This window comes from Phalacrocorax carbo, chromosome 7 (assembly GCF_963921805.1).
Source record: "Phalacrocorax carbo chromosome 7, bPhaCar2.1, whole genome shotgun sequence".
NCBI lineage: Eukaryota > Metazoa > Chordata > Aves > Suliformes > Phalacrocoracidae > Phalacrocorax > Phalacrocorax carbo.
The window spans coordinates 50,169,361-50,192,752 of NC_087519.1; the positions used below are offsets into that span (position 1 = coordinate 50,169,361).

At 42.4% G+C, this 23,392-nt stretch overlaps 1 protein-coding gene across 11 annotated transcripts in view; it reads right to left on the minus strand.

Moving 5' to 3' along the window:
- Nucleotides 1-710: 710 nt before the first annotated feature.
- MECOM (MDS1 and EVI1 complex locus) overlaps nt 711-23,392 on the minus strand; it is a 347,700-nt gene continuing 325,018 nt past the window's right edge. For 8 of the 11 annotated variants that reach the window (XM_064457946.1, XM_064457945.1, XM_064457955.1 and 5 more), the window contains 9 exons: nt 22,016-22,103; nt 19,009-19,035; nt 11,597-11,763; nt 10,179-10,256; nt 8,263-8,432; nt 7,014-7,158; nt 4,054-4,290; nt 3,315-3,501; nt 711-2,385 (listed from right to left, as the gene is read on the minus strand). In XM_064457946.1, the coding sequence (XP_064314016.1) occupies nt 2,251-2,385; nt 3,315-3,501; nt 4,054-4,290; nt 7,014-7,158; nt 8,263-8,432; nt 10,179-10,256; nt 11,597-11,763; nt 19,009-19,035; nt 22,016-22,103 (1,234 nt within the window). In that variant the 3' untranslated portion in view covers nt 711-2,250. The remainder of the gene's footprint in view (nt 2,386-3,314; nt 3,502-4,053; nt 4,291-7,013; nt 7,159-8,262; nt 8,433-10,178; nt 10,257-11,596; nt 11,764-19,008; nt 19,036-22,015; nt 22,104-23,392) is intronic. The other 3 variants (XM_064457948.1, XM_064457947.1, XM_064457956.1) reach the window with 1 other exon arrangement.

Below are 23,392 nucleotides of genomic sequence, written 5' to 3' on the forward strand. Positions count from 1 at the left end.
CAAGCTTGGCCAGCGGTGGCAGGCGGGGACATTCCCGTTGGTCCCCTTTGCAGCTGTCCCAGGCCTGTTCTCTCTGCTGATGGAAAAAGCAGGAAAATGTGCTTTGCCTGGACCAATGCTGCCTTTTCCTAGACATCCCACCTCCCACCGCCCCGCAGCTTGTCCAGAAGAGGCAGGGCTTTGGATCTGATTTCCAATTATATGCTCAAACGAATATTTTTTTTTTTTCTTCCCTTTTAGACCCTAAGGGCTCATTTCATGCAGTTGGAGGCCCATTTAACTTCTTATCTATGAATTTTTATCATTCCAGTGAGTCAATGTTTTGCTATTAGCCAGCCAAGCCGCTGCTTCCCGCATCGTCCCCAAGAGCAGCAGGCGGTTGCATCACCAGCCCAAGCTCAAGGCTCCACACCAGCGGTCGAAGGTGACCTTGCACTAGTCCCTCCTGTAAAATGAGAGAAATCTTTCTCTTTTCCAAGGTAGTGTTTTGAAGCTTAAAGGACTGATGGAAGACCCTCCAATGGTCTACTGAGAGACTCTGGATCGGGCCCTAAGTTGCATGACCAAGTCCAAGACACTTCACAGAGCCCCATCCTCTGGTTACGCTTATCCTAATGACCCCACAGACACAGTCTTTGCTGCCCAGGCTGCTGAAAAAATATGCCATTTTTGCCCTGACCCGGACAAAAACAAGACAATAAGGAAAAAGATCCCTTCAGTTTTGTAGTCCTTTATTTTTTTTTTTTAAGTTGATCCTCCCATAGTAATGTACTGAAATGCGTAACAGTTACATTGTACAAAGCATTTAAAGAAAGTACCTCAACTTGCCGATTATTTCAAAATGAGATTATAAACAAAAGGAAAAATAAATCTGGTCCCTCACTAAAGGCCAAAAAAAAAACCCCCAAAAAATAACTGAAGACCTTCCGTTATTTATTTATTTTTTTAAAACATAAATTTGGAACACTTCATCTTACAAATAGGATTAACATGAACATAACATCACACAAGCTCGCAGACAACCAGCATAAAATATTGGGTACAGTTTTTTAATCAGAAGAATCATGCTTTCATGAAGAAATTATAACTGTTTATACAATTGAATCAATTTACTGTATTACAAAAAAAAAAAAACTAAGTCGCATCTATTAGTTATTTAGTTCATTAAAAGGCAAAAATAAAATAAAAGAGGAATGTAAGAAAATTTCAAACACTGTTTTGCACTCCCATATACACAGATCAGTTCACCTCACTTTTTTTGAAGTACATGGGTGCCTTACATCGTAACGCAGTGGGGGACTGGAGCAGTGCTGTTTGTTAGAGGAACAGTGCTATTTTAATCAACAAACAATCGTTTGCCAACAAATAAATACATGGTACACACAACACAAAGAAAAAATTAGAGGATATGGGGGAAAGGAAACAATACAACAAAACAGTGACATGATTGTCGAAAATTAAAATCTCCTTACAATGATTTGAACTAGTGGTGCTGTCGATGAACGCGGTGCTTTCACGGAATTATCTGGATGATTTAGCTTCTTGGAGTAGTGAACATTCATAGTTTACAATATACACAAGCCTCTTATGTATTGTTTCTCAGAGTTCTTTTTTTTTTTCTTTCTTTTTTTTTTTTCTTGCTTTTCCTTTTTTTTTTAACAATGCAGTTGAGAAGGCAAAAGAATTACGGAGAGAACAAAATATTCCCTGTTACTTCTTTCTACGTTTACGATGGATAGTGTGCATTTGATAGAACTACTTTCTTTCTTTGAAGGGCTAAAATGCATAAAGCTTTAATGAAGAGATTTGTACATAAAAGCAACTGTTCCCAATCCTGTGTCAAACTATCTTATACAAAAAGAAAATCAATTCAGTTCCTACTTTAAAGGAGTGCCCATGTGTGTATCAATGCAGTCTTAACCCTTTTGCCCCTGCCCCTCAAAGCCGGGTGAACTGGAAGACACTTTTTCCCGGCCCCGGTTTACATAATCCACTGAATATTTTTTTTTTTTTTTAAAGTCGCATTGATCCTCCAGAAGTCAGCAGCTGCCTTTGCTGTGCAAAACAAAATATTGAGAATAAATAGTTTCTTTCTTTTTAAAATTATTCAGTTTAAGGTCACCGGACTTTAAATGAGTGACCCTGCAGATTTATAAGGCATTCTGCTCAGCAGTCTTTTAAATAGTCATATATGAAAGAGCCATGCTACTGGTTTGGACTTGGTCCCATTCTCGGTAAGACTTCACAATGTCATACGTGACTGATGGATTGAATGGCGCTGGATTCTGCAGCGGCTCTCGCCATACTGTGCCACATATTGGGAGAATTGTGGGATGCGGAATGAAGGGAGTCCTTGTCGGAGAGAGAGAGCATCATCGCATACGCCTGGATGGGGAAGGAAGAAGGACAAAGAGGTCACGACCCCGCGGCGCGGATCTGAGCCTGGACCCGTGCCACCGCTATGCGGTTAGGGCATCGTTTAGGCTACAACTGCTATTCTCAACTTAAAAACTATCAAAGCCCGTTAGGTAAAACCACTGTCAACCTTTTCACTGACACTTTTGACTCACTAATAGTAATAATAATTTCTGCTTTCATCTGGCTTCACGAAGCTCTGAGAAACCTTTGATAGTAGACAAGGTTCCAGAGTCTCCTTTGCCTTCAGATTCTTGGCACAAGAGGCTCTTTTCAAGAGCCTGAGGAATCACATTATCCCTTGGCTGGTCCTGTATTTCACCAAATACCACAGTCTCCTTTGCTGACCTTTTCTATGGGCATATTCTGCAATTTTAAATACAGGAATCCTTTGAAAGGGCTAAAAAGACCCATTTTAATTAATGTTTAAAAAAATATCAAGAACTAGCACCGAGATGTCAGTCCAGTTCTTGCTGTTTTTAAAACACACTGAGGACCTAGAGGAGGTAACGTCCAACAGACTTTCACAAAGATACCAAGCCAGACAGACAACTGGGTGACATCCCTGCGAGGCTGCAGCTAACCCCCACGGCACCGCGGCACCACGCCGGCTCTATGAAAGCAGAGTGGGACTACTTCTTACCATGGCCTTTCTGTGGGTGTCAGAGAGGAAGAAGAATAGCAAAAAAGTAAGCAAATCCTCCGTTACCAGGGATCAGAGCACCCCGCCATCCCCGGTGCAGTGGGAGCGCAGGGGGAGCTCGGGGCGTGCTGAGGTTTGCGGGCATGGAGCACAGCTCTGTCTGATGAAGCTGAAACGACCTTGCCTGCCACACACTAATGGTTTAATCCTTTGGGTATTTGGTGACAACAATATTTTAACTGAGTTAAGCTTTTACCTGGGATTTGGATTTCCTGTACAACGGTTGTTTCAGGTCCTCTGGCAGCTGGGAATTATTGAAAGCTGCCAATTCAGCTTCACTATATTGGTTTTCTTCCATTTTCCTCATTTTGAGGCTATCTGTGAAGTGCCTTATGTGGTCCAAAGCCGAAAGTCCAGTCTTATTATACTCCTCCTCTTTATACCTACAAAAACACCACAGAGGTTTTAATGTCAACTAAACGATCCTCTCTGCATTCCCTCATCCTCCTGTGTTTACACGTCTGAGCAATTTCCCCTTTTTTTTACATTCATAAACCACCCTGCCCTGTGGAACCGTGATCCTGAAATAAAAGAAATTCCCCTTTCTTTCCTAAAGAGAAGAGGGTGAGCAGTGGGAGGGAGAGGTCGTCTCTCTCCTGGTGTCTCCACAGGTCTTTTCACAAGACCATTATGGGAGAACCAGGTCTGTTTATGGAGCAGATAACGTCTCTCCTATGAACGTTTCCTGTCTCACCCAGAACCTGACAATAGCTCCCCGAGCACAGTTATTTTTCCTCTTAAGGGCTACAGGTTGCACAAAGAGACTGAGAACAGGGCCGGTATTGACCCAAACACAGCCGCACGTTGCTATCGTAACTGGGAAGCTGGCTACTTCTAACTGGTTCCCACAGCACGCAGGTTGGTGCTGGCATTCTTGTATGGTTTATTGTTTCTATTTTGCGTATCGGGCACACCAGTACTCGGAAGGAACCAACCTGCCAGGGGAAGCTTTGCAGTTCATGTCCAAAGTACTCGTTTCCTCGTAATCCTCCTCTGGAGTCCCCTCGTGCATGTCACTCGTAACAGGCTCTTTGACTGCTTTCCCTGCAATTTCGCTCTCTTCATCTTCTTCATCCATCATGACTTCATCTTCTACCTCTTCGTCATCCAGCAAATCTGAATTCTGGCTGGCTACGATGGCTTTTTCATCCTTAAAGTGGCTGCCATTCATTCTGAAAGTACCAAAACAAACCCAAGCAATAATCACAAATCAGTTATGAAAGCTCCTCACCAGCGGATTGTCGGAGGCGGATCTGAAAAGGATCCGTCCCAGTGGAATAAAGTAATTTCTGCATTTTGTATCTTGCTTAGCCTCAGACCTTTAGGCAGGATTGGAGAAAATTCCACTCAAAAATCAGTGGGACGTTACAGTGCCATCAGCATGGGATTTTCCTGTTATCCTGGGAGCCTAAAACTACTGTTCAAGCGGAGGTATGTTCAGATATCCATTCCAAATTTTTTCATGCATTATTTCATCTTATGTTTCCAATCATATATGTAGTCTGGGCAAAACAACACATTGACTTTTAACAGAAGCTGTAGGGGCCAAGAAACTCTGAAAATCAGATCCGGCATTTTCAAAAAGGACATCTAATACTGTGTTCAGAGTATTAAAGTCAAAATTACATGCATAATTAATTTTGCACACTACCACCCATTTGGAAGCCATACTACTCCACTGAACATATGGGTTACATACATGGGAACCTAAGGGCCCTCAGCTGAAGACCTGAAGGGTGGTCTGCAATACTGCCTCCATGCTGAACTACATTATAGACTGATTTGAAGGGTAAGAAGTAATGAAAAGAAAGGTCATATAGCATTTCAAGAGCATTTATTATTATGAAATGAGTCATTATAGCAATACACACATGGAAAACCATTTGGTCTACCCACTGTTATTGCATTCTCTTCTGCTTTCAGACAATGACTTCTCTTAACTACTTCCTACGGGATTTTATCAAGGACATAATATCCACGTGCTGAAGTACAGGCTCGTTTGCTAGCGGCCTCAACCCTACAGGATTCTGAGCAACCACAGCTGCATCGCATCCACTGCATTAAATGGGAGCTGAAGAAATTCGGCACCGCAATCGCGTTGATAAACGCGTGGCCAGAAGTACTGCTGGTGTAGAAGGCCTGAACTTGGTGGAGCCACACGAATTCACGCTACCAGCGTATCTGCTCCGCTGCGTTATGTAGCACGGAGGCCTTGATTCATCTATTGTTCTCATTGTGCAAAAGGTCCTTACTCTTCCAGGAATACAGTTATAAAAATGGAAACTTTATTGTCCGCCTGCAGTTTGCTTTAGACTCCATGTGCTTCAAACTGTGCGGGACAATATGGAATATATCAAAAGTTTGAGCAAGATAAGGATGAGCCCTAGCAGCGTACTTGCTATTTGGTGTTTGACTTGATGTTGTACTTTCTTACGGAGCATACGCGAGTGAAAGCTAGCTTCTCACACAACAATAGCATCGTTTTCCTAAACATAATATTTCCATCTATTTTTTGAGCAAATTCCAGTATTGCATTAAAAAAAAAAGCTAGGGAATGGTCTGTTTATATCACAGTACCAAAAAATCTGAGGCTGTGCAGAGTCGGGAGGGCTGAAGCAGCCACCCCCCTCTAAGATAATCAGAGCAATATCTCTTTATCATCTCTTATTTAAATAGGCAGAAATAAGAAATTGTTGAGCACAGTTTGGGCTGCCAACTTGCTTGTTATGCTCAATTGAGGCCGCTAGAAATGAAAGGGAGATGGACTACAACCAAAGTAACAAAAGCCATGTGATTAAGAAAACAGATTCTCTAATTATGCTTTCAAATGCAGCAATTTGCCAGGGATAAAATATCCATCAAGAGCAGTCTGAAGTGCCAAATTTAGAAAGGAAACACTGCACAACCCAGCAACCTTTTCACTTTGCTGACTTCCTGTCGGAGGACATGTTGAGACCAGATGTGCAAAGAAAAAAATCCCAAGCCCTCATTGCCAATCAAGATGGAATGAAATTTGAATATGCATGTAATCACTTAATCCAATACTTTCGTGGAAATTGTGTTATGTCCACCATTTTCATCCCTTCACAAAGGCGTCTGGAAATTGAGAAGGCAGTGGAGTTTGTCACCAATAGTAAGAAATCTTTGCTGCTTGTAACGTAATGCCAATTCAACAGTGCAAATAATGCATAATGCAAAACCAATCTCCAAGAAATACCTATAGCTGATGTGCACATCCATGCTACAGCCTTTTCTGCTTAGCTGTATTTTTATTAGCTGAAAATATTTAGAAGCGGTCTCTCTTCTGTTAGTTCAGAAGAACTGAAACACTCATATACTTCATAAATCATAGTAGGAAAAAGTCTCTCTCAGTCTAGAGCACTGTGGACTACCAACACCTACCCACAGCCTCACCGGGTTTTTGCTAGTCAGCATCTTTCTTGGGATTGGGTTACTTACGGGAAAGGACTTTCAGTTAGATTCCTTCATTTGATCCAAGAATTTAGCTTAGTCTACTCTATTAATTACACATTTAAATTGCTTTTAAATTGTAAGGCTCTCTACATTTAGCCACAGGATGTAGAATTCACCTGTTCTGCCATGAACGTAAAACAAGGGAATTTTTCAACAGACTTAAATCAACAGTGGGAACTTGAAACTAAGAGCTCCTGATGCAAGGAGAAATGCCTTCAGAGATGAACCTTCTCTCCAGCATCTGCCACTGGGAATATGCTCATGCACGATGGGGAAGGAGTCAACACATTTCTTTCATAAGACACCAGGGTGAACACTGAAGCAACTGGATCGATAAAATAACTCATGAAAAGTGAAAAATCAGGTTCAAACTAGAAAAGGAAGCGTGGCACCTTCTGAAGGCAGACCAGTCTCAACTTACCTCTCCTCTGAATTTCGGGGGGATTGATTGTTGTGGTTGCTGTTTCCAATAAAATTCCTAATTTCTGTGAAGTAAGAGTCTTCCTTGTCATCTAGGATTGCCCCTGTGCTTTCCAGTTCTGAGTGAGGTGAAGACGTTGCAGTACCTTAAAGCAAAACAGAGGACTTCTGTTGCTGCTCCTTTACGTTTTCTATATTTAACCATTTAAATCAAATGGAAATTGAAATGATGGTTAAAATGGGTGAGACCCAGAAAAGCTGGTCAGAGTGATCTTACAGCCATAAAACCGGTAATTAGAAGGGAGGTATTATTATCCACGGGCAAAGGTGGTTTGCAGCCAAAATGACTGCTTGCATGCTAGGTGCCATTTCCACGGTCTATAATTGCGTTTGCCAAGTATCTATTTCAACATCTCTCTCCTGTTCCCTTGCGACTCCCAGACTGTCAGTCAGTAACTGTGTTAGACCAATGGCTGAAGTGAGCAAATGGAACTTATTTTAGCTACTAATTATGCAGATTTGCTTAAAATATGGAACAGCCATTGACATAATCACCCAGGTTCATTAGCACCAAGAGACCAGTGACAGACATCTTTCTCCGTGCATTGGGGAAAAGACAGCTTTGCATTCACTGCAGGTACCAAGTTATCTCCAGTGGAACAAAACGTAGACAGAAAAGACTGCAGACAGGGTTTTTATTAAACCCTGCAGATACCAAAACCAGACCAATGATATCCACTACCTGCCGCTGCCTTTGCTGCTGCTGTGCGGTGACCGATTTGCTTTGGGGCTTGGGAGGCACCATTACCTCCATAATAGCTAGAGCTTTTCAGCTCCTGACAGTGGGAATATTTTAGAGGGGGCCAAGAAAATCTTTTAGAGTGCCCCCTGAGACTCTAAATCTAGGACTCCTGCGGAGAGCCAAGTGATTGCGGAGATGGGATTAAACCAATTTTCCCAGTCTGTGCTCAAAATGCTACGGTTGGCTTAATTAAAACCAAAAGAAAAGACATCATCCAGTGGTATTAAGTTATACAAGGGCAGAGTTTATGCTGGGATTTTCAAAGCACTTTAAATGTCAGCAGAGCTTAGGCACTTAGGTATTTTCCAAAAACCTACTCATCGGAGCAGACGGCGCGGCGCAACGTCTGCCTGTTGACGCTCAGCAGTATTGAAAGTGAATGCGAGGTCCCTGTATATGAACACTGGCAGTACGTAGGGCACGCTGGGGAGGGAAAAGGCATACATACCAGACATGTTCCCGTTCTCGTGCTTTTTTAGATGTCTGTCAAGATTGGTTTGTTGACCAAAACACCTGTCACACAAGTGACACTTGAATGGCTTCTCTTTATTGTGGATGTTACGGACATGTCTCTGCAGGTTAGAAGATATGCTAAAGGACCTGTCACAGTATTTGCATCTAAAAAAACAAAAACAGGTGGGTAAAAAAAAGGGTTTATTAGTAGCTGGAAATGTAAGATGTGTCCTAAGAGACATGAAGCATCTTCCAGGCTCAGCCTCAGTACCCAACCACAGCTCCTTCATCCCTATTGAGGCAAAACCCACCCTGAAACAAAGACAAGTTTTGGCTGAATAACTGGAGAGCTGTGCTCTTGGAATGGAGGCGTCACTTCTACGGCGGGTTTTTTAGCTTTAATTCACATTAGACTTTATATTTTAAATACTGCCTTTAGGAATAAGCATAATATTTCAGAGTTAATGGCATCAAATTAGCTAGGGTAATTGATTCCCATGTTTTTAAAACTGTTGCACGCAAAGTTCGGAAGTTTGAAAACAGTAGAGCAATAAGTCTATTGTTTCATGTGCTGCCAATACAATACAATTAAACACTTTTGGAAAAAACATGAAACAGATCTCTTCTAATGCTCAAATAAGGTAAAAAGGGCTATTTCTTTTCCTATTCTAAATTATACTCTGTGATTAAATCTTTTCTTGAGGAATTAGCTTGCTCGATTGCTAATCCCAGAGGAAATTTGGTTATCTTGCAAAAACCAGCAATAAACAATCCCAACCTTTAATACTGTGCCAATGTGAGTAGTTTAGTCTATCACTCTGGTACCAGAGGCATCAATTTTCATACTCTGTAGCGATTTGGAGTCCCTAAAGCCTTTACTGTATTGCTCTTTAAGCCATTACTAAGTCATACTATAACTATTCCAAATTCTCTGGCTGGCGACTAGCCAACAGTCTTCACCACTTTAGTTTTTCAATCTTTTACTTCTCCCATGCTTCTCTCGTGCTTGTCAATGATGTCAATTTTTTTTAGTGCTGAAATTCTCCCATTATGCTACTAATTGCTAGTGGCTTTTATGTAGTGGATGAGCGTAACATGCATCAAGACCTTTCTTCAATAAAATTCAATGTGAATCTCATTTCCCAAAGAGACTGGAGGCAAAAAACGTATTGTTTCCTCACAAACAATGAGCTTACTCTGCTCTTTACAGCTCATAAAATGCAGAAATTGGTGCATTTGTTTTACTGGAACATGAACTGGCTTCTTTCCAGTTGATTTAAATTAGTCTTTCATTTTCAATAAGGTGAAGCTTCTGTACACATTTCTGCATGTGACTGTCCTGGATACAATATCACATACACGTTCTTATCAGCAAGCGAGTACATCCACATGGGTTTTGGTTAAGCAGACCTCAGAAAGGATCCAGATTAGGCAGGAAACAAATAAATACAGTAAGGCCTTTGCAACCGGGACCTCTCAGAAATCAGATGTTTGACAAAACACCCAACTTTAAGCTGCAAATAACACCACAAGGCTCTTAGCAAAAAAACCCCCACATTTTTGCAGGGTAAAATATGACCATGAGCCCTACTGAAAATCACTTCAACCATCCTAGTTCAGAGGTGCCAGCCATCCCGCGAGGCAAAGGCAGGACTTGCAGATGGTGCCTGGGCAACTGCCTAAGCGAAAAGAATTTCACTGGCCAGGACCAAAACCTTCCCCCATCTCCGCAGCTCTAACACCGAATATCAGCATCAAATGCAAAAAGCCCTGTTTGAGACCAAAGCATCATGGCTGGTCATCAGTGCTAAGGAGCAAGCGCTGGAGCTGGCCGAGCAAGGCTGTTGAGGACTCATTCCCTTGCTTTATTCACTTGACCACACCACAGACACAGGGAAGGGGTCACGGTACCTATAGGGCTGCTCTCCAGTGTGCGTCCTCAGGTGACGTGTTAGGTTTGCAGATCTTGGGAAAATCTTGCCGCAGTATCTGTGATAAGGAAAGGTTTGATAAGACAATGCAACCTTCAATGGTTTCGTCCCAGTTTGAGCTGCCCCGGATGCATAGCCCAAATGGAATCATTACTGTATGGTACTGTTGGTGGTGGTGTGGCGTAACGGCATTTCAGTAAAATCTTTCAGCAAATATAAGTGATTGAGACGCACACACCAACAAGAATGGGACTGGAATTGCTGGCACCGACCAGCTTTTCTTGTGCATAAGCAAGGGATATCTAAAAACATTCCAGTTTTAAAGATGACCCAAAATTCTGAGGCTCACTAGGTGATTATCTGTTGCATTCAGATTTGGAATCAAGAGAATCTGTTATTAAAGCCTTGGTTTTCTGCCTCCATGTAAGCAAATTTCAAACCTTTCAACCAATTCTACGTGTCAGCAAACGTGACATCATTCTGTGCATTGAATAGGATCAGAGCAGACAAGACTCAAAGACCTAATCCATCAAGGTATGTTTCTATAACAACATGTCTTGAAAGAAGGTGACATGTTTTCAAAAAGATCAGATAAACCGATACGCCAGTGTCAAACGCCTGCGCATTCTGGAGATGATATAGAGACCTCAATAACGCAATTTAAAAACCATTCTCCAAACTCCATAGTATGTCACAGCAACAATAACGGCAAAAAAATAACCACATCATGAGCCCTCCCCCCCTCATTTAAGTGACATATTAATATTCAGTTTGTAATTGGCCCAGTTCTATGACATTCAGCCCGCTTTTGCATGGGGACAGAGCACACACAGCGCTGTCTTCAGTGAATGAGGGTGGTGATTGCTCCACGTGATGACTTTGAAGATTGCATCCCTTCACTTTTAGCATCCCATTTATTTTTTCACAATGTGATATATAAGCCTTCAAAATACCCACACAGCTAATTCTACTCTCCTCGACAAAGCTCCCATTCATTTTGGTTGCACGTACAATGACTATCTTCATTGTATTTTTTTTTAAAGTCTGTACACATAAGTCCTAATAAGTCATGTATTTTATCACTGATCCCTTTGGATATTAAAACCAGAAGCCTGAGAAAAAACACATCTGCAGCTGATGATCAAAAAAATCAATAATGAAAGCATGCTTGTGCATATGAAAGTGATGAGAAAATTTGGGAAAAGAATTGTTTATATAATAGTTTCCACCTCATTTATCAAACCGGCATGATACAGGGCAAACTCTTTGCTTCGTAACACTAGTAATTTAATAAATAAGAACGCCAAAGTGAAACGCTTTCCGTGTCTTTTGGAAACTGTCCGAGCAGGGGGGATCTCGGGAGCCCGGGAGGGCAGCGCGGGGCGGTTTTGGGGCTACCTGCAGGTGTAGCGCTCCTTGCCCTTCCGCAGCAGGGTCTCGGGCAGGGCGCTCGGCGGCGCGCGGAAGTTGAACATGGACGGCACCGACTGGATCAGCTCGTTGGCCTCCGGTTTCAGGGCGCTAAAGCTCTCCAGCTTTTCAGCCATGTTTTCTATAGCTGACATCTGCAACAGAAGATAGCACAGAACCCGCTACGGTGAATACTGCTTCGACTTTCTGCCTTCGCCGGAAACCCAAAATACAAATGACACACACTGCCAAGAGAATAAAGAAGTGGGGTGGCAGATGGAAAGCAAACGTAGAGCTGCAGTCACAAAAATTATGGGGCACATTAGGCAAAGCAGCGGTCACAGTGCTGTCCCACTTGAAATAACACCCTAACACTACAGCGAGGTGCTGTTTCTCTGCAAGGCCAGCATACAGCAGAACTTCTGTCCTGATTGCTACAACAGAAAGCTGCTTCCACACAAAATCTAAATTAGCCAGTGTTCATTTCTTCTTATTTTTAAGCCTCAGCTTCTATAAAATTCCAGTTTTGCTCTGGGCATGTGTGCCTCATGAGTCTGTGCATCCCACCTACTGGAACCATTGGCCAGTTTTGACCAAATTTTTCAACAGAAAAAATAGAGATCCCAACAATAACTGAATTCCTTCAGTGTTTGGTTGGTTGGTTGGTTGGTTTTAAAGGACTTGCAAAGGACAAATATTGAAAGGACACCTTATGAACACTCTAGCTCAACCATGGGCTGCCACAAGCCAGATCCAGAAAGGCTCCGTCAATGTCCCAGCCACATCCAACCATTCAGATCTGTCTTGCCCATCACGGTCAAAAACCATGAGGTAAATCCATAAGAAATGAAGCTTTGGTGGATTTGGTGCTATGTGTTTACGTTACCTGTTAGATGCCTATCCTGTTTTTCTACAACCTCCTGCTCTACCCTCAGTTGCTCCTAAACCCTATGCACTTTGAGATGCCTCCACTTTTGGTTAGCAGTGTTAAAGGGCTTTCATTTTCAGGGAGTGGGCATTAAATAATTTCTGGAGAATGGTTTCCTTTAAGGTGTCTGGAACTGACCATGAAAAACTGCTCCAAAACCTCAAACATTTTCACTTGGAGAGTTCAAGACTGCTGCTGAGCCTACTGACAGGTGAGAGTAACCATCTGCCTCTTCATAACACCCCAAACAAATGGAAAAAAAGAAACCCGAGATCTCACCTACAGAGTATAAAAACCACAGCGTGAGCCCTGTACAATACCGGGCTGGTAATGAAGAAGGAAATTAGATGAAAGACAAGGTGCTAACGCTCCTCAGCTGCGCACACATGGAATTTCCAGACAATTCTTCAAAATCCCTAAGAGTCTGCTCCAATTGTTGGGATTTTAAAATTTTATTTTAATGGGCAGAATTGCACATTTGTCTCCTGGAACGACTATTCACGCGCTGGTTAGCTCTGGCTTTGGGTTGGGTTTTTTTTTTCCCCCCCCTTTAGCCTGTAGCCTGCCCTCTCATTTCATGCTCAGATTCCTAATGCCGAGGACAAATTGCAATGTACAGGGTACCACTGCCAATTTGCCAAATGTCTTTCATCAAACACGGTGGAAAAAAAAAAAATCTCAGAGGGAAGTCAAGATACATTTACTTGTCAGGCAACAAATGTGAAAGCATTGCAAGGCAGTAGGGGCTGTAAGCTCTGGGGTTTGATTCATAATCACTCAGCTGCTAAAACATTCTCCACAGATGCAAGTGGACAGCACATTTGTCAATATGAAGGATTTTGACACGTACTGATCACAGGCGTGAGATATGTAATGATGATGCTGCTGGGAGAGGAGGTAATTCTATCTCGGCACCGAGATGTCATTATCAACCCATACAACTCAACATTACCATATATTTCTTTTTATACGACTTCATCTTTTTCTTCAGTCAGAATTGATTTTTAAAGCTTTTACGATAAGTCTTTTCATGGCCTTTAATTCCTCCTAATTGTTCCCTGCAAGAATTCATTCTTCTATTTTGCAATTGTAGAAAATAAATGGTATGAATGAAAAATGACCTTTGGCCTTCGGGCTGATTAGCAGTGGCAAGACAGTGCATGGGTTATGATAGCACATATTTATGGTGAAGAATAATAAGGGCATTGAGAAGTATAATAAATGTTTTATTTATGTATATTTAATATTCAAGTCAGTTTCATTATCTAGTGGTTTTAAATCATTTTTGGATCACCATTTCTCATGTACATGGTCCCCTACAGTAATATATTAAAGCAACTATTTTCCCCCTTACATTTAAAATGGCTTAGTCATGCTGCTTTTTTTTTTTTTTTTTTTTTTGTACTTATTTCCAGGATTTTACAGAGGAGAAATTGAGACCGGTTCTTCTCTAACGTACGGCGATGCAGATCAGCGCTACCTCCAACACTGCCTCCAGAATTACATCAGGCCCAAAATAGGTATGAAATCAGCATCTAATCTTAAATCCCTCATTCAGAGGAAACACAAGCACATCCAATTATTTTAAAGTATTACTTGCTTTCCAAAAATACGTTTCTCACCATAGGAATGACTATTGTGTTTGTTGCTTTTCTTTTTCTTTAAAAAACTGATCCATGTAGTCAACTGGTATGATTTATGTTTTTCAAGAAGCGCACCAGCAACAACGGGAAGTGCTCGGCCCCAAGCCTTTGCTGATATGAGTCAGTGGCACTCCGCTGCTGTCAGGATAATTATATCTGCTGGAGATAGGGCTCACAGACACCAAAATCAGGGCATTTTCTGAAGAAGTCCTGGAGCTTGCTGGTGCTTGGAGCCTTCAGGATGCAAATCCCCATCGTGAGATGGGCACCTGGGCAGCACGGGCTTGTTACAGCCCATAAAATCCTGCCATCCCAGTCCTACAAGATGCTCTCCATGACTGTATATTGAGGTAGACAGCCCCTGCTCATCAGTCTAATTGCAAAATGTGAACTGGATAATATGAAATCTGGGGTTTGTCACACTGAGGACTAACTTGGGCACCAAAAGTAACCAAAAGCAAGCAGGAATTATAAAAGCGGAGACATGCGCTTTTGGGAAACCTGTACCCCAGTTTCAAGCAGTGGCCCCAGGGGATGCGCAGGAAGGTGGGCAAAGGACAGACCCTCTCCCCAAGGTCTCCTGTCACGCAGCAGCAATGAGAGGTGCAAGACCTTTAACTGGAGGTTGCATCTCGATTACGGCGTTGAACGGCCATTGGTGGCTGCGGCTCCCGTTCATTTGGCTAAACCCTTTTTGAATCCATTTATATTTTTGTCAAGGAGAGTTCGCCAATTTAATTAGGTGCATATGAAAAGATACTGGCTTTTGTTCCTTCTAAGCCTTTGCCTGATAATTCAGCTGGGTGCCCCTCATTTTTTTTTTTTGTATTGTTAAAACTAATGAATAACCATTTCTCATTCAGGTTCTGCTCACCATTCATGGTCTCACAGAGCTGGGGCACAGCTCCCTCGGGTATTTCTTTTCCAAGCTGAAAAAATCAAAATCTACTTAGTCTCTTTTTGTATGGAAGCTGTTCCCTACCTCTGATCATCATTGTTGCACTTTTCTGTGTCTTTTCTAATTCTACTACGTCCTTTTTGAGAGGGACTTCAGCTGTATTGAAGACCTGAAAGCAGTATAACATAATGATGTTTTCAATTCCTTTAAGCAAAGCACTTGGATGGTATTTTCATAAAACTATCGACTTCAAGATCTTTTTCCTGAATGACACAAGTTAAGAGTCACACTTTTCCCTCGGTATTACTGGGTACTTACTGACATTGAGTTTTATTGCTATTTTAATGCCTGGTGACTCAGCTTTCTGTGAGTCTTCAGCAAAATCTTCATAGTCAGCTTTGGATTTAGCTATTCTCAATCAACAGTCACAAACTCTGCTCTTTGCCTGGTCACCCTTCTTCCTATGTCATATATGGACATATGCCACAGTTCAGATCCTAGTGACACCCCTGGGTGGCCTCACTGATAATCTTCAATTATTGTAAAAATCACTAATTTATTCTTACCGTTTTTCCCCTGGGTTGGTTTTTTTGGTTGTTGATTTTTTTGTTCTTTTTTTTTTTTTTTTTTTTGACTAATTATTAACCCAGGGGATGACTTTCCCTCTTCTGCAATGAACTCCCTCTTTCAGCTGAAACACAACCAAAGTAGCTCTTACGCCTTCAGAACACCATTACTGCTGATGGTAAAGCAAGACTTGCCTCCATAGGAGCTGTGCTGACCATGGAGATGCTACCGGTCAGCAATCCACCCAACTGCTGGAGCAAGCTGTTAGCGACAGCATCTGTCCTGGGAGGTTAGGTGGGTGCTCGTGGCCACGTCCTCTCTCCGGGAATGGTCCCTGGGGAGCACCAGGGAGGCAGGCGAGGGGGTCAAGCCACCGGGGGCAGCGCTTTCAGGAGGGGTCTGCACCCCAGCCGAGGGCTGTGGCGATCCCTGAACAGGGCAAGGGGAGAAAAGCACCGCTTGACCCCAAGGATGGGATTAGTGTAATTGCCATGTCCACAGAGAAAGCTCTCCAAGGAGGTAGGAGGGCGAGAAGATCCTATTACATATTTTACATACAGCTATTACCTTACGGACAAGTCGTGTCTGCTCCTAATCTGAGATCAGTGAATGACAGTATTTTATATAGAACAGTAACTTTTGATTTACATATATAAGAGTTGTTGATTCTATCTGCGACCAGATGTCTGGAAAAGGAAGCAGCTTTCCCCCACCTCCCTCCAGCTCCCTGAGAGGCTATTAACCTCCTACTGACGCAAACTAATATGCAGTCGCAATTCCCCAGCTCCGACTCAAAAATGCAGACATTACCATAATCGGCTAAAACAAGTATTTATAAACATTTCAAGGGGCAAGATATCATCAGCAGGGGCCTTGAATATTTGTCTTAAAATTTATTAACCAACAGAAGAAAAAGTGGCATAAATAAAGCAAAGGTTTGTTGTTGCTGCTGCTTTTTAAGAATAACCTGATGATATGAAATAATCTAGCAGACAATGTCACGAATTACATGACCTCATGTTTTACAAACGCGACTCCTTCATTGCTATTATCGCAAAAACAACTGACTTTATGGCTGTAACTCATGGGAAGAAAAATCTTTCAAATGTTTGCTTTCTATTTTTACTAGTGTTATTTAGAGAAATCTTGAAAACCCAACTGCTAAAGCTCAGGATTTTTTCCTCCCCAGTTCAAGCTATCTCTAAAAACTGCGACTTGTGAATTTGTTGCCTTGAAACTGTGTGTATTTGGACATCCAGCCACGGAACTTGGCTGAGCTATATTCGCGTTCAAAAGACCTATCACACGTGGCTGAGCTTTATGAAGAAGTAGCGAGAAACTCCTGCTGATCTGCAGTACAGTTCCAGAATAACTCTATCTGGATTAATGCAGTTGGTGGGGATTTAGGTGATCTGACAGAATAGATCGTGTCCTAAAATAAGCCCAGTAAAATAAAAGCTTTGTTAATGCACTTGCTAAATTTCTTTTCGTTTATTTGTAAAATTATTGTAATTATTTACAATGATTCTCCATAAAGCTACTGCAAATAAAATCTGAACCTCTTTATAGCAACCATCTCTTAATGGGACCAAAAGGGGATGAAAGCATACAGACTAAATAAATCGTGATCCATCCAAGAGAGGGTGTTGCCCATTGATTTGCACTATAGGGTTCCTGCCAAGCGATGAAAAATAACCTGAAATGATCTTGAAATATGTGGCACGTGCGACTGTGAATTGAGATAGAAAAGCTCGTGTGACATATTCAAATCTCTCAAGATGAAGATTCATCCATGAATCAGCATCCTGCCTCAGGCACTTTATGTTTTAAATACCTATTTCTGCTGCAGCTGCTCAAAGCACTAGCATGGCCAGGAGACATATGGTCACAGAAAAATAGCAGGATGATGGAAATTTGAGGACCAAGCCAATGTCAAGGAAAGCAGAGAGAAGAAACAGACTGCACTGGGTTTTTCAACTTCCCAAATATGCCCAAATAGAGCCACTTTCCTAAGAGCAGAGGATTCAAGGTGGCCGGGCCAAATCACCAATCCTACCAAGCCCCTTCACGCGCTACACTGAATTCCCTCTGCTGCAAAGAAAATATTTGGCAACCACCTCTTGTGCCCTCCAGGTCCGGCACCTAACCCTACCTCCTATCTGTTGAGCTCGTTCAGCACCTATGGGTGCTCACAGGAGTCCTTCAGCGCCTGCTCAGCTCCTTTCATCTCAGGATCCTAGCGCATCTTTTGCAGCTGCATAAACCATCGCTTTACAGGAAGAAGATGAGATTAAAAGCCACGTGTACGCAAAGCAAAGGTCCATCGCTGCTTTTGAAGCATGCCATGGGAGGCAGGCAGAGGAGAGCAGGGCTAAGTGCCCATCTGCAGGGGCAGCACCTCTGAGGGCTCCTGCACTAGCCCCATACAGAGGCACACGTGGGACGTGAAGATCTCAGATCTCATTTTGCAAAATTCTGGCTTTGTCTTGTGAAATTAGTCCACGTCTCACTGCGAGTGACGAGCGAGAGTGAGTCAGGATGCGAGCCGCAGCCGGCTGGCTCCGGCTCTCCCCTCTGAAGCCCAAAGGTTGGGAAAAATCTGGGACAAGTATTTATGGGTTCAGTGCTGCAGCTGAGGAGCCAGCAATGCAAGAGCAAACACGGTGTTATTTGAGTTGCATCTGCAAAAGCAGTTGCTGTGGCTCTTTTTTTTCATGAACAATTTAGATGTATTAAAAATAACGTTTTATAAAAATAGAAGAGCAAGTTCAAATTTATCCCATAGTACTAAAAGCACAATTCATGTTCGCATAAGGGGGATGATGTAAGTATACACACAGGACAAATTTGACCCAAACACAGCAAATAAATGGTTGTTTTATTTGTGCTTTAAGTACAGCAATGAGCAATTAAGCTCAAAACTTCAAAGCTATTAAAGTGACTAACTCCCACTGAAGTCAACGCGGGATAGAAACACGAAGTCCTCCGAGGCTCTGTATTTTAACGTCTCAAATGCAGATTAAATATTTATAACTGTTGCAATCTAACAAGATTTCAGCCTGAAAATTTCACTCTGAAGGAAACGGCTTGGAACAATTTCAGTTGAATATAAACAAAAACTGCATTCTGAAACCCTCACTCAGGTAAAGCTCCCATTGCCTTCACCAAATAAAACCGGCATGATTAGGTAGGTGAAAATAAAGCCAATTTGACATAAGAGGATATTTATCCGCTACAGCTACAACACTCTGTAGGAAAGTGTGGCACGCTCCGTAATTGAGTGGTAAGTTATCTTTCATATTATATTTTTCTTATGCAATTTATTTCACAATGATTAAATCAAAAATATAAGCAATGAACTTACCCAAATTCTTTGATCAGGCAATTGGAACTGGGAGCAAAATTGAAACAAAAACAACACATTATTCCTGCATTGGAACCCTCATTGCAATCAATCTACTAATTAAGATTTTATTTAAAGATACTAATTAAGTTGTTATTCTGAACGATTTGTTGCATTGGGGTACTCCCTCTCTAAAAATGCAATCCTTGTAATGGCAAATTATTGTGAAATACCGTTAAATGATCTAATTTTCATAGCTTTCGGGCCACTGTCACCGGGAGGAATTTTGCCCAGGCAGGTACAGGGTAAGGACTGCAGGGTTTATGTCTTTAATCTCTACTTCAGAAACCTATTTTTAAGATCCATCTGTTAGCTGTCGTGTTGTCCAGTTAAAAACAATAAATTCTTGCTTCATCAGATGGCAAGTTTCAGAAATAAATTCACCTACGGAAACACAAACTTGTAGGACACAGACAATAATTTTGTTCATATTTTACACAGATAAATCCTGCCAACAGAAAATGAAAACTTGCGGTGCAATCCACACCTGTACTTTTACAAGGGTGAACAGGACTATAAAGGAAAAACAGCTTCTCTGCAAGCCATTCCCCAGTCCTCTATAAATACCGAGCCAAATTCTGCCTTTGCAAACAGGACTCCTTTCTATTAAAGTCAGCAAGAAAGCAGGTTTTGGCATTTACTCTTTTGACAGGACACGTGATGGTGGTTTAGGGTTTTTTTTTTTACAATGTATTAAGCGCGTATGTTACACTCATGACCTTTGTATCCACCCATCTCACACCAAGTTAAAGACGCTACCCCGAGCAGCTACGTAAGTGATAAAACGAAAGCCAGTTTTTACCGTGGATTCTTTTTTCTATTGCACAATGAGAAATGTGGAGGAATGGGCAAAAGGGTATAGCGGGGATACCTGTGCACCCCCGTGCACGCGTTCAGCAGCGCAGATGCACAACTAGCCCTCCCTCCTGCCAGAGGGTGCCGGCTCTGCCCCACCGCGGCTGGCACCGCAGTAGGGAGGTGGCACCCGACACCCCCTGCTCACGCTGACGGACCTGGTGACCACACTGGGACCTTCCTCGGGCACCGACAATAGATTTAACCAACTCTTTGTGAAAAAAACACGAGGGCTGAAATCCTGACATCCTGCCCGTTAACGGCAAAACACCCGATGTCTCCATTTCACCTGCACAGCTACGGCATTCTCATCTAACTGCCATTAACCCTCCCCCAGTTCCCCATGTAACTCATACAACGCTACGTAGAAAAGTACCCAACTCAAGCACCCAACTCCTTCCCTTCCCACCACAGACAAACTGCTAACGGTGCGTTTTACCCAAACGGCCTCCTTTCCTACCCTCTGCCTACGCTACCTACCACCACCGTCGTCAGACCAAACTGTGGCAAAACCTTCCGAGCCCCCTGAGCCAACTTCACTAAATGACATCGATTTACACCTTCTGAAAAGCTAGCTAGCGCTAAGCAAAATGATATTGTTTCTTCCACCGATACAGTACCTAAAATGCCCTCATTGAAATAATTTACTGTTACTTTACAGCCCCTTAGCCGCTGTAACAGAATCACTCATTTGATGGAGAAGAACCCCCCTGGTTTTACACCAGGGGACACAAAGAGGACCGAGCCCCTGATTGCGTATTTGTGCATTAGTACTGACTGCCCTGAAATGGGGATTTTTACTTGTTGCTTTGCAACTTGGGCAAAGAAGGTAACTCGGCAAGAGGTGAGGAGCTGCTATTAGATCCTTTACATAAATTCTTGGTAATTTTAATACTTAATAGACCCTTCGCTTCCTACAGGCACTGGAACTGGAATGGGGTGTTTTTCTGCACTCTCCGCCCATGTAATAACATTATGTTTGTGCCTCTGCAACCATATATGCCGTCAGCTGCTCTTCTGCTTCTCCAGAAGTCCCATATTTCAGAATATATTCCACAGAATTCAGGACATAACAACTGTTGCCTTAATTAAAAATCAAAACCAAAACCCAAACAACCCAAAAAACCCCGCAAACCCAAACTGCAGCGGATTATCGGCACGGTTTGCTCAGGAATCAGAGGAAGCTGCACCAGAGACAGCAGCTCCTGGTTTTGTGCTTAAAATACAAGACCCGTGTATGGGGTGTCATTATTAGGATGAAACAGCCTGTAGTCAGCAAGAGTTTCAAATTTGCAAATAGCACCGAGCATTTTATTTCAGGCATAAGGTTTAACCCAAATGTTTAGCAACATCTCCTTAAGCAAGGAGAAAGAAGGCAAAATGAAGGTGTGGTGCTGTTGAAGAAAAGCAACGTATAATTTGCCTACAGGTCCTCTTTCTATACTACATGCACGTGGCAGTCGTTACACTGTTTTAGGCAGACCCTCCTAAATTTTTGTTATTCAGCAAATAAGCAGCAGGATTATGGCCTATGAGCAAGACATCAGCCCTCTCACAGAGCATGTCTCCAGGCACGGAGGCGCAGGGATCCTACAAAGTCACTGCACGCGCTACAGCCCGCAACAGCTACCAAAAGGAGATGGAGCATTTGCATTATGCGACTTGAAAGCATTGGGTGGAAGGTTTTATCTCTTTTCTGGGTGTACTTAAATATTGACAACTGGGATGCTTAGCTTTGCTGGCCCAACTTTGAATCTACATCATCTTCCTGCAGTCAATATTGACTCCACTGCACCGGCCCGGAGCAAGGAGGGTGCGGAAGAACACACGGGTAGCTGCAAGTATTGGTAGCTACACTACGGTTTTGGAGGAACACGGTTCTAAAACATACATGTAGTTTGAATCTGGCTTCCTCTATAATCAAAACATGTTGTTTCATCTGCGAAACATCAAGAAGCTCAGAACAATGCCTACGCTTTTCCACCACAATGGTGCAGCAAAAACTGTGTGTTTTAGGAAATCCAAAAATGACTAAGACTGCATTCATTTCTCTGCACCTGCTTTGAAGCATCAACAGGCTTGTTTATAACATCAAAATTCCCAAAATACTTACTTGTGGATGAAACAAGAATCCCGGGGAAGGTCTCAAGTATTTCTCTTTTAAAGCTTCCAGTGGGTCCGTTAACTTTCTTTTCTCTACTCTGTAAATGTTAAAATTAGATTTGCTTGTGATGAATCGGTCTCAAATATTAATAATTATACAGCTACTCATGTTTAAAATAGTCAATTATACATCAAGTAATTTGTTTCTCAGAGATAATGGTAAAAGATAAGGAAGTACAGTCAACTCCCGATTCCCGCATACAACCCATTACCGTGGGTGGGGGCTGTGAATCGCCATTAAAGGGAAATTATACCATTTACATAGGAAATAATCCCATTTCAAAAGACCAGTAATAATCATAATAGGAACCAATGACTAACTACCGAGCATTTTTATGAAGAAATAAGGCAACTGAATGCGCTCTCCGCTCAGAGCAGAGGACTTCAAGGCAACAGGAGCCTCTGGCAATGGACCCCCTCTTGTCTGACCATGCGAGACATCACAGCCACCATCCTGGAAGCCTCTCCTTGTGCACGGCCGTGCACAAGCAGGGCAAGAAAGGCAGGTTTGCAGGAACGCACTGAATCTGATATGCCAGCAACAAAGCCTGCGATCAACTCCTGTGGGCATTTAGGCAGCAAAAAAGCAGGTAATTCAGAAGCAGTGTGGAAATTTGAGGTTTTTGCTTTTTCTGTTACTGATGTGTATGGTTTAAGGGACAGAACCTGTTGTCCATATATAGATGTAACTCATGGCAAAGGAAGGCTTGGTAACAACTGGCCACGTGCTACGCTGCCAGAGTATGCACGGATTTCCTTACTTTGTAATGCAGGACTATACACGGATCATTATTTCCACTGCTTCAGGCATTTAAAATTAATATGATGCAAAGAAAAACTACGGTCTAACACAGATATCAACCTGGCACGAATAAAACCATCTCAGTAAACAGCATCATATCCTGCTTCTTCATAATGCATACCTGTTGTCTTACGCGAGAGCATTCTCCAAAAACTTTGCCCACAGCATTTCTTTTTCAGATAAAGTAATAAATTAGCATCATTTACATGGCACTAACTTTTTGTTTTTAATGATAGGCTGTAAAATCAGTCATTTATATTACAGACTAATATTTTTATGGCTAATATTTCCCTAAACTAATTTAGATGCATGACTTTGGCTGGTTACAAATATACAAGCAGTAAGGCGAAGGGCAAAGAGGGACTGACGTACACAGGATGCACGTGAAATCCAGACCCCAGCGAGCTCCACCTCAGTACTACTGGGAAACACCGAGGGGTCAGGATTTCACCACTGGTTTTTAAAACCTCGGCTCACTGACAGTGTCTGTTTGTGCACCCATCGAAGCCAACGACAAGGCGCCCA